At 59.0% G+C, this 15222-nt stretch overlaps 3 protein-coding genes across 3 annotated transcripts; 1 reads left to right on the forward strand and 2 right to left on the reverse strand.

The window, feature by feature from the left end:
* Window positions 1-419: 419 nt before the first annotated feature.
* THITE_2032291 (uncharacterized protein) lies at window positions 420-2194 on the reverse strand (the record flags this gene model as incomplete). The annotated part of the gene is made up of 3 exons (XM_003653340.1): window positions 420-1030; window positions 1085-1752; window positions 1818-2194. Coding segments are annotated over 3 exons (1656 nt in total), but the record flags the coding sequence as incomplete, so codon positions are not given.
* Window positions 2195-5917: 3723 nt separating this feature from the next.
* THITE_2115813 (uncharacterized protein) lies at window positions 5918-7651 on the forward strand. Its single transcript, XM_003653341.1, has one exon. The coding sequence runs from the start codon at window positions 5982-5984 to the stop codon at window positions 7374-7376; it is 1395 nt and encodes a 464-aa protein (XP_003653389.1). The 5' UTR covers window positions 5918-5981; the 3' UTR covers window positions 7377-7651.
* A 2447-nt stretch (window positions 7652-10098) lies between these two features.
* THITE_2115814 (uncharacterized protein) lies at window positions 10099-13762 on the reverse strand. Its single transcript, XM_003653342.1, has one exon. The coding sequence runs from the start codon at window positions 13614-13616 to the stop codon at window positions 10806-10808; it is 2811 nt and encodes a 936-aa protein (XP_003653390.1). The 5' UTR covers window positions 13617-13762; the 3' UTR covers window positions 10099-10805.
* Window positions 13763-15222: the final 1460 nt, after the last annotated feature.

The raw sequence follows: 15222 nt of genomic DNA on the forward strand, positions 1-15222 counted from the left end.
TCACGCCGCTCCGATTTTCCCTTTTTGTCTCCCCAAGCTTGCGCCTTGGAGTACCGCGCCCAATTCCCCTGCACACTAGCCAGCTCGTCCCTCATATTGTCCGAGGGCGGCGCGCTCGGGTGGGAAACCGAGCGGGGTCTTCGGCTGCTCCGGTCAGGGGCAGGCTTCATCAAAACGCTTTGCCTGCGGCTCTCTGTCGCGCTGTGTCGTTTCCCGTCCTTGACATCGCTCTTTGAACTTGAGCTCAATGCACTGTTCCGTGGCGACTTGGGTTTCTTATGCCCCTTCGCGTCTTCGAAAAACGGCCTCCCCGGCTTGGGACCGGGAATCGGACTCTCCGTGCTGCTCGACTCGGCCAGGGGGACGCGGCGGGCGGCGGGGCCAGATCGCCCAGGTTTCCTAGGCGAGCGGGCATTGTTCCTGCCCTTCTTGATACTCCTCCACTCCATGCCAAGCGCACAGAACAACGACGCAAACGCCAGGCCCATGGAGGCAAAGAAAATATTTCGGCAGGCGTTGCTGTAAGCGTCGATCACCAACCCGGCGTCCTCTGGCGGAACGCTTTGCGAAAGGTTCGTCGCACCTTCTTGGACAATGTCCTTCGGATCGAACCCTGGAAGCGCTGATAGCTGCGAGACGAGCATGTTTGTGAGAATGGTCTGCCCCACGGACGTAAACACGGCGCCACCAAGCTGCTGGACGAAGAAGTTGATGGCGATGCCCGTACTGATATCCTCCCTTGGCAGGACAGTCTGGATGGCGAGGCCTGAGGTCTGCATCCCAAACCCGAGACCAAAGCCGGAGAGAAACTGGTAGGCCACCCAGTGCGAGGTAGGGCTGAAGCGGTCGAGAGTGGTGAGGAGACCCTCGCCGATAGACATCAGGGCGGGGGCGACCAGCATGGAGGGGACGTAGTAACCGATTTTTTGCGTGATCGCGCCGGAGGCAATGCTCGATACAACCAAACTTAGCACAAGAGGAAGCGTGTAAATGCCGGATTTTATGGGGTCGACCAGCTTCACGGTTTGGACTGACGTATGGTCAGCAGTTTCAAGGGATCGAGACTCTAGAATTTCAGACTTACACCACACGGGCACATAGTACACCAGCATGAGCATTGAGCCTGCCAGGAAGAAGGTGAAGCCCGTGCCGAATGCGACGCTTCGTTGTGTTATGACCCTGGGCGGAACGGAGGCGGTCTCGGGCATCAGGATCTGAACAGTGATGAAGGCCACGGTGCAGGCTGCGAAGATGGCCAGCAGCAAGATAATGCGCCACTCACTCCACGCGTACGTCGACCCACCCCACTGGAAGGCAATGAAAAGACAGACGACACCAGGGAGGAAGAAAAGCATGCCCAGGGGATCGAGACGTTTGAAGTGCGCGATCGGCTTGACCGCTTCGTGCCTCTGCTTTGGCGGGTTCCAGAAGAAAATCATGAAGCCCAGGGCCACGGCACCGATGGGGAGGTTGATGTAAAAGCACCAACGCCAAGTGACTCCGCCTGTGAAGCCACCACCGATCAAGGGACCCAGCACGGATGCAATGCCAAAGACCATGCCGAACAGGCCCTGGAATGCCGGGCGGCGGTGCAGCGGGATCATGGGAATCATTATCAGCAGGCAGCCCGAGAAGATGCCGGCCGAGCCAAGGCCGGCGATGGCGCGGCCGATGATGAAGGCGGTCGAGGTCGGCGCGGCGCCACATATCGCTGAGCCGGTCTCGAAGACGACGATGCTCAGCAGGAACGCCCTAGAGGGGGTTGGTTTCAGCAAGATTGAGGGCTCGCACAAGGAAGGGTGTCACTGTGCACGTACCACTTCATATCGTAGAATTTGTAGATGCGGCCGAAAAGCAGCTGGGCACAGGCCGTCGTCAACATGTAGGAGGAGCCATACCAGCCGATATCGCCCAGGGCCTTGAACTCATCCGAGATGCGGGGGACGGCCGTGGCGATAATGGTGCGGTCGAGGGCGACGAGGAAGAGGGCGAGGAAGTTACACAGCAGCGTCAGCCAGAAGCGGACGCTCCGGGGCTTGAAGAGCTCTTCGTCGCTAGGGGGCCCCGCGGGGCCGGAGGGTTGCGCCGGCGACAGCTTCTCGACATCGCTCGGCTCGGCAGGGGTGGCGGCCGGGACGACCTGGCCCGACTGGCCGCTGCCGACGGACCCCAGATATCGCGACTCGGCAGCCATAGGGCTCACGGCGGGAAGGTCCGAGATGCAGGATCCGAGACCCGGGACCACCAGCGTCGTCCCGCTGTCGGAGGGAGGCAGCGAGCTTGGGGTGGGGACGGATCGCAGCACACAGGCCGTGCAGCGACAGACCGAACCGCGAAGAGGGGGAAGGGGGAAAGAAAAACAAGAAGTCCACAAGACTGCCGGAGAAGGAGCGGCCCGGGTGTTCAAATAATACCAAGACCAGAGCCTTCCTCGCGTGAGCGAGACAAGCCATGCAGCTGCGCCAATATGCGCTGCAGGAGGCGGTGGGAGCCACGCGGAGGTCCGCTGAGATGAAGATGACGTTGGGTGACGACCGACTCTTCAGAAGGGGCCGCCATCTTGGCTCAGTCGTGAGAAAAAGACCGCAGCGCCTGGCGGCTTGTGTTATAGGATAAGAAAGATACGACCTCGCGACCTCGCGACCTCGCGACCTCGCTACCTCGCACCTCGCGACGAGATCCCAATGGGCTGCGGCAACCGCCAGCCGCTTTCCACGATCGATCTCGCGGCCGGACGGACGCAGTCAGCCAGGCACGCCCGCAATCTATCCGCTATCCGAACCGTCTCAAGCTGAGCTGGGGAGCAGGGTTATGGGTCTCGGTCTCTCGGTTCTGCTCGTTCCTTTCTTTTTTTTATCACAGACATCCGAGCCTGTGTTGCCTCAAGATGAGTTGCAATGCGCTCTGGACGACGCGATGCTGATGGGCTGGAGTTCCCCAATCTGTGGTCCGAAAAACCAGCCCTGTTGAGTGTAAGTGAGCCGGCTACAGGAAAAGCGGTCGCGAGCAAGGGCCGTCCCTGCCAAAAACGGCGGAGACCCGCAGCGCTCCTTCTCCTTTTGTGTTGCTTCCTCCAATCGCCTTCGATCGTTCCATCCATTCGCTCGCCACTGCCTGTTCAGGCTGAGCCTCGACTGAGGCCACGCCCCTGGTCGGACACCTGCTCGGCCCCGAGACTGGTCCCGCCTCCGTCCAGAGCAATTCATTCCTGTTGGAACCCGGCTGCCGGCCCGTTGACAGCTGGGGCGGGGTATCGAGGTGTGTACAATCAGCCGGGCCAAGTCCCCTCCGCTGCGCCGCTGCTCTTGGTCGGCCTCTATCTTCCACCGTCTCCGATGCTTCTCTTCTCCCATGCTCTCTTCCTTCGTCGCAGGTTTGTCGCGACTTGTACGAAGCGGGCGCCTGGACCGCCGACCACGAGCCCTCACAAGCCCTGCCTGACCCAGCAGAGCACAGATCAGCTAGATTGTGGCTCAGGTAAAACGGCGGAAGTGGCTCAGGGCTGCGTCGTGGACGAGCTGCCTTAACGAGTTTGTTAGAGCTTGACCACCAGGGAAGCCGTGTTTCCCAGCGTCCCCGGACCATAACTGCCGTAGGTGCGGAATACTGTAGTGTAGTTATCTGACTTCAGCGGCTTGTGCGCCACTTTATCATCAAAATTGCCTGGCGCCTTTTTTGTTGGCTGTCTCCTGGCTCGTGGCGTCCAGTGGGAGCAGAGGAATTGCTTGCCTGCTTGCTTGCTTTCTTTCTCCTCACCAGGCTCAACTCGCCGCCGCCGCTCTTGTCGCTTGTGTTGCCTTGAGCTGCCGCTGCCGCGGTCCGGCGATGCTCCGACCTGCAACAGCTGCAACAGCTGCAACACCTGTCTCTGCTGTCGCGCATTCCATCAATCTCCGGCGAGGGCCGCACGCCCGCACGCACGCTTCGAGACCCGCATTGTCGCATCTCACTTTAACTAGGTAATCATCCATACCTTGGAGACGGGCATACGCCACCCGTGGGCCGTACGGAATCACTCCCGACCACCCTCCCTTACCGACATTAACGTACCGTGCTTGGTGCTAGCTGCCAGCTGCCAGGCCCAGGCACAGGCACTCCTCGCCCAATTCGCGCCTGCTTGCCGTTGCCCGCGCGGGCGGCCGGTGCTTGTTGTCGTCTGGGCTGCCTCGGGGGGGTTGGCGGGGCCATCGCAGCGTTCGTTTCCGAAAGGCGGCCTTGAAGGAGCCCATTTTGCCTGATTCCTTTTAGTTTTTTCCCTACAGAATACTCCTTTCCTCCCGTCCCACGCGGATCTGCGACGCGAGCGCTGCAATTCGCAGGGCCCCCGCCGGCCGTGGCCAGGCCTGGCCCAACGAAAGCTGCGGCACAACGGTCCGCCTGATCTGCCGGTCGAAGGGTGGGGGGTGGAAGAGCAGCAGATCTCACGCACTCGAACCCACCAGGTTGGATCAGGGGTTGGGTGGTTCCCCGTCTCTCGGACCCGAAGCGGCTCCCCCGCCCCGTCAAGCTCTTGGCCATCCGAACCCACTTCGCCCCGATCCCGACCCTGACCCTGGCCCAGACCGGGAACCCTGCGTAACTACGGGTGTCAAGCCGTACACCCCGTTACGCCATGGCCTCCGAACAGCCTCCCCCCGAGCCGCAGCCGCAGCCGCCGCCGCAGCCGCCGCCCTCCCCTCCGAGGGCCGCCGTGCCCGAACCGGCGGTCATGAAGCTGACGCGGGGCCACTCGTGCGTCTTGTGCCAACAGCGGAAGGTCCGCTGCGACAAGCAGAAGCCGTGTGCCAACTGCGTCAAGGCACAGGTCGAATGCCGCGTGATCCCCCCGCAGCCTCCCCGCCGCAGGAAGAAGAAGCCGCATGAGCGGGATCTCATCGATCGCCTCCGCAAATATGAGTCTCTGCTTTCTCAGCACGGCGTCTCTTTCGAGCCCATTGCCCACGAGCTGAAGTCCTCCGACAACCCTGACGACGTCGCCGACTTGGAGCAGGACCTCGGCGGACTCAAAACCTCGCCTTCCAGCTCCGCTGACCATGTCTCGCCGGACCAGGGTCATGACAAGTCAGTTCCAGTTTTCAAGGGCCCGCCCGTCAATCGAGCGAGTCCTGCCGCTCTGCTGTTTTGCATTCGGGCTGACTCGCTTCCCATTCCTTTAGGCAAAAATGGGCCCCAGTCCTACGCGAGGTAAGTCATTCGTTGTCTATCTCACTTCAAGGCGCTCCTTGAGATGTATCCGTCTCGCTGGAACCCTTTTCCCTCGTCTCCAAACCAGGCCTTTTTTTTTTTTTTTTTTTCCGATAATTTGTCATTATTATTCTTAGACTAACATCCGGCTGCTGTGTTTGTCTGTGTCTGACAACCTGATCCGCAGTATCGAGGAGTCGATGACGATGATTCCTCAGACGAGGAGGGTGAAGGCCCGACGATACACAGTGCCTACGATGCTATGTTTGAGAACAGCGATGGTTTCCCGTTCGTTGTTGGCGGCTCACCCGCCAGCGTGACCAGCGCCCACCCGTCAGCCATCCAGATATTCCAGCTCTGGCAGATCTACATCAGCAATGTCAACCCGCTCCTCAAAATCACCCACACGCCGACGCTGCAGGCTTTGATCATCAGCGCCAGCGCCAATCCGGCCAAGATACCAAAACCCCTCGAGGCTCTTATGTTTGCCATCTACTTCGCCGCCATCACATCGCTCACCGAAGACGAAGTGCAGAGCACGTTTGGTGAAGACCGGGCCATCCTCCTCGGGAAGTTCCACAACGCCACGCAGCAGGCCCTCATCAACGCCAGCTTCATGCGCTCCTCTGAGTTGATGGTCCTGCAGGCCTTCTTTCTCTATTTGGTAGCTACCCCTTCCCTGCCAGCCCGAGTTTTGTTGTCTGTCTCGTTGTCCCGTGCTGACAGCTTCCCAGCTCTGTGCTCGGCCATATGTCGATCCCAGATCCCTGTTTGGTCTTCTCGGTCTCGCATTTAGGATGGCCACCGGGTTAGGCCTCCACCGAGATGGATCTCAGTCTGGCTTGTCGCCCTTCGAGGCCGAGCAGCGCAGGCGATTGTGGTGGCAGATTGTCATCTTCGACAAGCGCATAGCAGAGATCACGGGCTCGACCGTGACCGCTCTATCTTCGTGCGTCGCTGACACGAGAATGCCGCTCAACATCAATGACGCGGACTTGAACGTCCACGCCAAGGGCCAACCGGGCGCCTATGCCGGCCCTACCGAGATGGTGTTTTGTCTCACCCGCATAGAGCTCACCGTGGCGGCCTCGCCCGACAACGTCCGTCGGAGAGTCACCACCCCCGGGGGGCGGCCCTTGCACCAGCCAATGGTGCACTACACCCCCTCACCCTCGACGCCTGACCTAATGACACACGTAGCCAACCAGAGCCTTCCGAATGACCTGGTGGCTTTCTGCTCGTATGTGGAAAACGTCTACCTCAAGCCATGCGACCCCAAGGTTCCGCTGCACTACTTCACGCTTCTGATGACGCGGCAAGCCCTGTGCAAGCTGCGCATCATCGACTTCCTGTGTCGGACCGCCAACACCGACAATGTAGACCAGACCGAGCGGGACAACTACTTCATGGAAGCCCTCCGGATGGTGGAGTATGACAACCTCATCCAGAGCTCCGACATGCTGCAGGGCTTCCGCTGGTACACGTACGCGCACTTTCCCCTCCCGGCCTACCTCTGCCTGGTTTCGGAGCTGCGCCATCGCACCACAGGCGAGCTGTGCGAGCGCGCCTGGGCCGTCATGCTCGAGAACCACGAGCGGCGCGGCCTGCTCCGACGCCACAACCGCAACCCTCTGCACATCGCCTTTGGCCGCTACTTCGTCAAGGCCTGGGACGCCCACGAGGCCGCCGAGCTGCAGCTCGGCCGTTCGCTGCCCACGCCCAAGATCGTCTCGCTGCTGAGGAGTACCCTGGCCAAGACGCGGCGGCCCACTTTGATGTCCCAAGGACCGCCCGGAGGGCACCAGGTTCCCGTGCAGACCGTGCAGGCCGCGCTGCCACCCGGCCCGGCCACGGCCACGGCCACGGGGATGCCCGCCGTGGGCGACGTCGTCCCAGGTCCGACGGGCATGGCCCCCGGCGTGTACTCCAGCAGGCCGCCGATGCCCCAGTCAGCAACAGCCACGCCACATATGGGCAGCGCTGTTGCTGGGAACACCATGATGATCGACGACGCGATGATGTACTCGGGATACGACAGCATGGGCAACGTGTACCCCAACTCGGCCGCCCCGCAGGATGCCGACGTCTCTGGCATGGACTGGAACTATCTCGTCCAGCTCAGCTCGCTGAGCGGGTTCAGCCCGACCAATGGATACTACGTCCAAGGCACGGGAGCTGAAGGAAGAATCTAGGCGCCTCGACTGCGCGGCGAGTGCAGGACACTAGTTACTGGAGAAAAGGCGAAGAAAAAGTTATTTGCAACGAGTGAGCGAGCGAGCGAGCGGTCTAGCGAACTTATGCCACGGCGTTTATTTACGGGCTGGCGGAGTTGGGGCGCTGTTGGAATTGGGATGTGCTGTCTAGCAGTCCAGGCTACTCTGCTCTTCGTTCGGGGCCGGGTCCGCGGGTCAACTATCGGGGGGGTTCAAAGGAAAGGCGCGCTCTTGTGTGCGGTTGGTTTCTCTTTTGCTATATGTCTCTGTGTGTTTGGCGTTGTGTATACCTGGGAAATGAGTGCGCAAGCGACGTATCTCTCTGTGGCTTTTGACAACAAATCTTCTCCTGCCATTTCAGTCCTGACTCTTCTCGCTTGCTGTTCTCTGCATCCCGTGTTATCTTAGTCGTTCCGCTTGCCGCTCGTTCTAACCGCCACCGGCCGATACCACTTTGCTCGTTCTGGTTCTCTCGCTTGCGTCTAATTCCCGGGTACTGGGCAGCGGACGGCGCTTACGGGAAGCCCGCTATCTATCTATCCGTCTATCTGGTAGTGGTCGCCTCCCTGATGATGATGAATAATAATGAATGAGGACCCTTGGATCGCATCGTCGCGACCGCTCGTCTTGGCTAGCTAACCCCCGTTGCCATGCCGGCTCGCACGTATAATACCTACGGTGGAGTCTTGGAGAACGATCATCCTGTCCCGTCTGCTTTGCCCGGCCGTTGGGTCTTCGATTTTTTTCTTTTTTGGTCTCATAGCGATATCATCCGGTCTGGGACGGGCAGATTCCCGGTTCCGAAGGACGGGGGCTGTTACTACACGGTACACAGCATGTACGAGTTGGGACCTTGTTCTTTTTTTTTTCTTCCTTGCTTTGCTTTTCAGCTAGTTAGGTTCCTCCCGTCCTGGTCCGGAGACAAGCGTTGGGTTACACCGCATGGTGCGTGTTCGGCGCCGCCGTGGCTTTTGCGGCTTTGGCTGAATGGCTGGCTGGGACTTGCGGCTTGTGTCTGTCTCACTTGGGTGAAGCGACCCGTCCGGTCGGGATGTCGGCGTCTTGGGGCGCCGGCGCCGTCTTACCCTAGGGACAGGTGTCGGGTCGGACACATAGAGACAGGTGTCGGCCGTTCTGGGTGCCGATGCTGGTACAACGTGACGTGACATGAGATGAGATGACATGACTTGTAGAGTGACGGGGAAAATCTCGGAGGTTAAGTAAGCGGATAAGGGGAGGGGCTGCTTGTGGGCTTCCTTGGCTGGGTGAACGGCGGCGCGGAATGGATGGTTCTTTGGCAGGTCTTTTTGCTGTCGTATACCCTCCATAAAGAGTGGATGCTCCTTGGGCTTGCCGAGGTTGATCGGGATTCGAGGTCTCTCCTCGCCGTTCTCGGCCAGTAAATATGAACTCGTGCTGATGAGCAAGCGATGCTGTTCCTTCTCCTTCCTCGGCCATTTATTACTTAGTTACTTGTTGCTTTTAGCCGTTCTTCACCCGCCACTCAGCGCGGGAACACGGCCCTCATCAGTCTAGACCAGGGCAAGGCAAAAGAGAAACGTTAAGAGGACGCTTGAACGAACAAGAAGAGAGACAGACAGACAGAGAGGAAGCGAGAAGGAGAGATGTAGCCCCTCCATGTCCATACAGCACCCGCGGATTCATCCCAACTCCGGCCCCCTTTTCACCTGGCTGCGCTCCTTCCCGGCACACGCCCTATATATACAAGTTTCGCATTCTCCATGAGCAGTCTCCCACCGGAAAGCCAAATGGCTCAATGGGCGGGATCGGGCTAGGTATCTCCGAGCTTGCCACCGGCTTGCTCGGTCCGAGGAGCTCACCAATTCGGTGAGCTTTGGGACGAAGCAAAACCTACCGGGGGTTTTCGTAATCGGCCACCTTCCTTCGCACCGGCGGAGGGGTTGGCCGGTGAGCTTTTGGTCCGGGGAACTTCGACCCTTCAGTTTCCCCTCTTCTTACCCGACCTCATCTAACGCGCCGCCATTGGGCCCAGTGTTCTTAGCTAGGCCATTGCTGCTCTACAGAAAAAGGACCGTCTATCGCTTCGTCCAGTGACATGAAGTAAGCATCTTCTCCCGACTTGTGCCAAACACACAATATACACACACAACACACCCACTCACTCACCAGCGAGGAGACAAGACCCAATTATCCTACAAACCCTCTCCCCACCTCCAGGAGGACATCAACCCCCCGAACCCAGACTTACTCCCTTAGTAGCTCCGTGCATGGTGGTACCGGCAGAAACATGAACAGGACTGTCTTATGCATATATGTCCCTCAGGAGGTGCCGTTTTTGTGTCCATAGAAGGGGAAGAGGAAGGGTATTGACCATGAACAGGGAAGCCCTCACTCATAGGCTCCTCACTTTTTGACCGATTCACTGAACTGACCGACCGATCGAGGAGCTGACAGCTTGACAGCTAGCCTCCTCGACGGCTAACCTGCTTGACTTTTTGACCTCTTGACTTCTCGACTGCTCGACTGCTTGACTTCTTGACTGCTTTGACTGCTTGACTGCTTACAAAGGCCGGTAAGGACACGAGTATAGCCAACTCCAGCCTGAACAAACCTCTTCTATCATCATTAAACCAGACAAGGTTAAGGAGCAGGAAGTAGGAGGGACAAAGCACGTCAGCCACCGTTTCCCAGACAACCAAGACAGACAGATCGGTAAGAAACAGAAAAAAAAGGAGGATTCTGTCTGTATTGATTGGACCAGGGATAAGAAACCCCCAGCTTCCAAGCAGCAGCAGCAACAACAGTAGTAGTCGTACCTGTAACCTAGGCCAGAAAGTTGAGGGTTAGGTAGGAAAGCTTCCCCACAAACCTCAAGTCTCTGTCTGGCCCAAGCCTACCGAACAACAAAACAAAGCCCATTCAGAAACCATGCGTTCACTCACTCCTAGAACCGATCGCAGCAACCTCCCTAAACCCCGGCCGGCGCCCCAAACCCAGGCGAGCATCAGAAGAAAAAGAAGTCCGAATAGAATGACCTAAACCTCGCCGGACCCAAGAAATCCCCGAATTCCCCATTCCATATTTCCGGCCGTTGGTGGCAAAATAAAGCCCGTCCGAGTAGAGAGTCCCATCAGATCCCGCAATTCCCAACCCGTTCCGCCAGAACGCCGCCAGCCGAATCCGAATTAAAAAGCGATAAGGCCGCCCTTTTCAGAAGATGGAAGGATAACGGGAATGAAGATGAAGCCCCAAAAGTGCCAATTGCCTGCATCACCCCGATTTTGAGAACGCCCATTGTAAGCAACTGCCCCGGTCGTCGTGCGACCTCGGTCCGTCGCCGTTCTACTATATTGTACAAAAAAATAAATAAAAAAAAAGCCCGGTACGCCACTGCTCTTTTCGTCATCGATCGTAGCACGTTGTCGTCTACCGAGCGGCGGAGGCGGTACTCGCCCCCTCGTTGACCCTGTCCGCCGTCGGCGAGCCGGCCGCCGTGCCACCGTCCGTGCTAGTAGCGGACTTGGGTTCCTCTGTGCTCGGGCCGGGTTTCAGTGAGGCGGTGCCTACCGACGGCCGAGCAGCGGCGGCCTTGTTCATCCTACTCTTGTAGTCGCTTAGGCTAAGTTTCTTCTTGACCGGACTCGGGGTCGCGGCGATGCCGTTGACGGATGGTGGAGCAAACGGGCTAGGGAAGCTGGATACGGAGAAGGGCGAAAGAACCATTGCGGCGCTGGCAGATACCGGCGTTGACGCTGTCGAGTGAGCAGTGGTGGGGCTCTCGAACGCCGGGACCGGGGGCAACTGTACTCTTAGCTCGGGCGACTTCAGCTTGGCCGCGTTGGTTGCCAAGGAACTTTCGTTGGTGCCCGTGTTCATCGGCGACACTGGCCGTGCGTCCGTTAGGGAAGAACCCTTGGAGGCAACCGGGGCTGAAGCGCCGACACCAGGGTCCTTTTCGCCCTCCTTGGTCGAAACTGGTGACGACACAAGCGCGCCATGGTCGGCCGGGTTGTCCACGTCCATCGGGACGGAGTGTGGCCGCTCCAGCGCGCGTCGTTTAGACTTTTCTTCCTCTTCGAGACGGAGATGATGCCAGTTGTCCAAAAGCCGTTTCCTCAAGCAAAACCCCACCCTGCGCTTCGGAGTCGCCGTCGTCTCGCCTGTGGTAGGCGGATCCGTTTGCACCCCGGCATCACAATAGTTGGGACGCGGCGCGACCGACGCAGGACGAGAGCGGGCGGGGACCGATCCGGGCTGCAAACCGGGGTTTTTCGAAGAAGGCTGGGCGTAAGTGGGACTAACGTCGCTGGGCGATGCCGATTTACTCCTCGACGGGCCGGTTCCGGTGTCAACGTATTCACGTTCTGGGAAGCCGCTAGGGAGATTGGGCGTCTGGGTCGCGGAGCTGGCTTTGGACGCCCTTGCCTGGGGGCCGCCCGACCCGTCAGACGCTCGTTTCCGCTTCCGCTGCGGTTGTTGTTGTTGCTGTTGTTCCATGCGGCGGAACGAGTCCTCAACCATCGCGACTTTCCTCTTGTCCCGGTCCGTGGGCTCGGTTAGTATACCAAGTGTATCAAACGAGCCCTGGCGTGCTGTGGGGGTCATGTCGCGACTGGGCGGCTTGCTCCGCGAGGAACTGGACACAGATCGGCGATCATGTTCGGGAATATCCTCCAAGTGGCCCTCACTAGGCGCCCGGCTGTTCGTCGCATGTCCCGTGCTCGTGGGCGAAACGGCCTGATGTACTTTCGGCTTGCGCTTCTTGCTTTTCGGTGGGTTGACGTGATACTGCGTCTTTGCCAGGTAATTCCTGTGGAATCGCGCAAACGCACAATCGGCGCCAAGATTGCATGCGCACCCTCCGTGCTCCGAGAGTATTAGATGCACCCAAGGGGCATACTTCTGGTAGTCATGTTCGTCGACAGCCAATTCGCCCGCTTCGTTATCGCGGAGCCCCAGTGTCCGGAGGGCGCGCGCCTTCTCGGCGGGCGGGAACCGGAAGTCCCATGGGATCGTGATTTGTTCTTTTGCCGCGATTTGCCGGTCGCTTACTAGCCAGAAATGATATTCGCTGCCGGCCGAGAGATATGTCTCGAGAACAGCATTTGGCCTGCAACTCCGGCGAACAAATCTGGCCTCGGATCCTTCCCTCCTCGTGTCGATGTAGAGGGGAAGCAGGGGGTGGAAAAGAACAAACGGGAGCGGCGCAGTGAACTCGGTCCATCGATTCTGAGGGTCGGCGCAGTAGGTGGCCTGGAACCCAATCTGGCCGTTGACCTCCAGAAGCGGCACATCCTTCTCGACGGTCGACGGCGCTATGAGACACTGCCACTGGATGACAGTCCCTGGGGAAATAACCTTCTCCGTCTGCTCAATCTCGGGCTTGACTCGTATTGAATCGATGTTGGAGGGAAGCTTCTGGAAAACGTCGCCATAGGACAAGCCGGTTTCAAGCTGCATCTTTTCCGGGTCGCGCAGCCAGGCCGACATGGCGTTCGAGACCTGCAACCCGGCGAAGCTGTTGGTGTTCACGATCTGAAAAGCCGGGTTGCTATGCAGCGACAAGAAGCCAGTCGAGTAGCTGTGGAGCTCGAAATCATCCGGAAGATCGGGCGGAGTGGTCGCAGGGCTTAACGGGTGGCCATGTGCGACTTTCGCACTGCCGTGGGACGGGCTGCGCTTGGGAGCCTGCGAGCTGATTGATTGACTCGACTTGTGCGAGTTCTTCGCCCTCTTCGGAGGGTGGGGATGATTGTCCTGGGGACTGGCATGCTTCGTGTTCTCGGAAGCGCCGTTATGGATACCATTGATCTGAAGCTCGGACGGCTTGGGCTTCTTCTTGTGGCTCTTGGACGGCGGACGTTTTGGCTTCTTGTCGGCAGCTTCTTGAACAACTGGCGCAGCGGTCCTCGCTCGTTGGCGTTCGATGGCCTGCTGGCGATTCAATGATCGCGGCTCGCACTCGGCGCACGAATGGGCGAAATCAGCCCGCAGGGCGTCTTCGACGTTGTCTGGGTAGTAGCACTCGATGTGCTGCCATGTCTCGCACGTCTCGCAGAATATCGTGTTTCCGTCATCGTCAGTGAAGTTGCAGATACACTTGATCGTGTACGGCTCCTCCTCTACATTCTCCTGCTTTCGAGGCACATCTGGACCGGAAACGGCACTCGGAAGGGAGAACGCAGGCTGACTCGGAAGCGCGATGGGCGTCGACAGCGGTGGCAGCTTGTCTGTCATAATCTCGAGGGAAGCCTCGCGACGGCCAAATGGCGGAGGAATTGTGCAGATGGTCTATCTCTCCGGTCTGAGTGGCATGCTTGTCGCGCGACTCGACGCGATTGAGTTCGGCGGGCGGGTGTTGAGAGGATCAGCGCAAAAGACGGGAGGGTCATCCGCTGAAGCCAATCGAGACGCGCTGCTTGCGACGAAGTGCTCGATTGCAACAGCGCTGCCCGTCACCTGCGGCTCGGTCGGGTCGGTCGGCGGGGGCACGATACGTCGGTAATATATGGTTTCGCGGTAGAAACTGATGCGCGCGGCTGGAAGAAATGATGATGGATGGCCTCGATCGCCTAGCAATGCTGCCAAGTCTTGTCGAGAGCTGGCCGTCCGTGAAACAGCAAGCAAGGGCGTTGTTGCGCTGGTGACGAGCGTGGCGATGGTGACGGCAGGGTCGAGGCGGGAGGAAAACACAATGGATGTGAGGGAAACGGGGATGCGCCTCGAGGACAAAGGGACTCGAATCGGCCGGTCCGAGTCACGGAGCGCAGGATTGTAGGTCCAGCTGGGAAACCGGAAAATGGTCGAGAGCAGAGTGCGACGGCGACGGGATGGGTGACGCGAAAAATTGGAGATTGAACACAGAGATGGAGGGCAGAGTTTGAAGGAGAGGAGGGCCAGAGTCAGAGTGGGAAAGCGCAAGAGAGAGGGGGGCCCACACTAGGCGGGCAGCAGAGTGCTGCTCTGCTCTGCACTGCGCTCAGCCAAGACCCTCCCCCCCATGTGCAAGAGAACGGGCTGCGACTCTCAACCCTGCGATTCTGGGGGGGAAAGAAAACGGAGGGAACGCGCGGGCACGGGCCAATCACGATGCAGCTTTGCATTGCAGCACCCTGGGATAGTTCTTCGCGGCTGCGAAAGAAGGCAAAGCGGAAGCGGAAGGCGCAAGCGCAAAGGCCTTGCTTTGCGCTTCGACTTCTCTCCGTGTGCCCAGCGGGCAGGGCCGATTGAAGGCATGGAAATTGTAAACTGATGGGCGGGAAAGCAAGAGCGGGCGGCGCGCCAAACTTCGAAAGTGCCCAGCAACTGCAGCGTCGGCGTCACTCACGCCCAGGATCTCACGTTAACGCCAACCGTCGCGCAGCCTGAGGCACCAACAAAGGACGGAACAGGGGTCGGGGGTTGAAAGGCGGTGGACACCGGTTGCGTCGAGGTCCGTTCGCGATTGGTCGGGCGAGCAAGGACGTCAGGTCGGTGCCCAGGATTCAAGGCAGGCTGAGGGAGAAAAGCGGGCCTCCCGCCCAGCGAAACGAGGCGACGGCGGATGAGCGGGGAAAAGCGCGTTCTCGCAGAATCGATCGTCAGCACTCTGCTGCACGATCCGGTTAACTGAGGTATGAGAAAAAAAAATAGAGATGTCATGGTATGAAAGAGAAAGAAATCTGGATCAAAAAAGAGACAAACCGAGTGGCCCGTCGAGGAACGATAGCCATTAACACGGACTCGTGGGAGTTGTGGAAGTTGTGGGAGTTGTACGGAGTAAGGGGATTGAATCGGGCTTGGGGAGGGAAGGGAACAGAGGGGGCTGGAAGAAATTGGAACTGCAGTCGGAGGAAGACTTTGG

The sequence above is a fragment of the Thermothielavioides terrestris genome, chromosome 2, assembly GCF_000226115.1.
Source record: "Thermothielavioides terrestris NRRL 8126 chromosome 2, complete sequence".
NCBI classification, from domain to species: domain Eukaryota; kingdom Fungi; phylum Ascomycota; class Sordariomycetes; order Sordariales; family Chaetomiaceae; genus Thermothielavioides; species Thermothielavioides terrestris.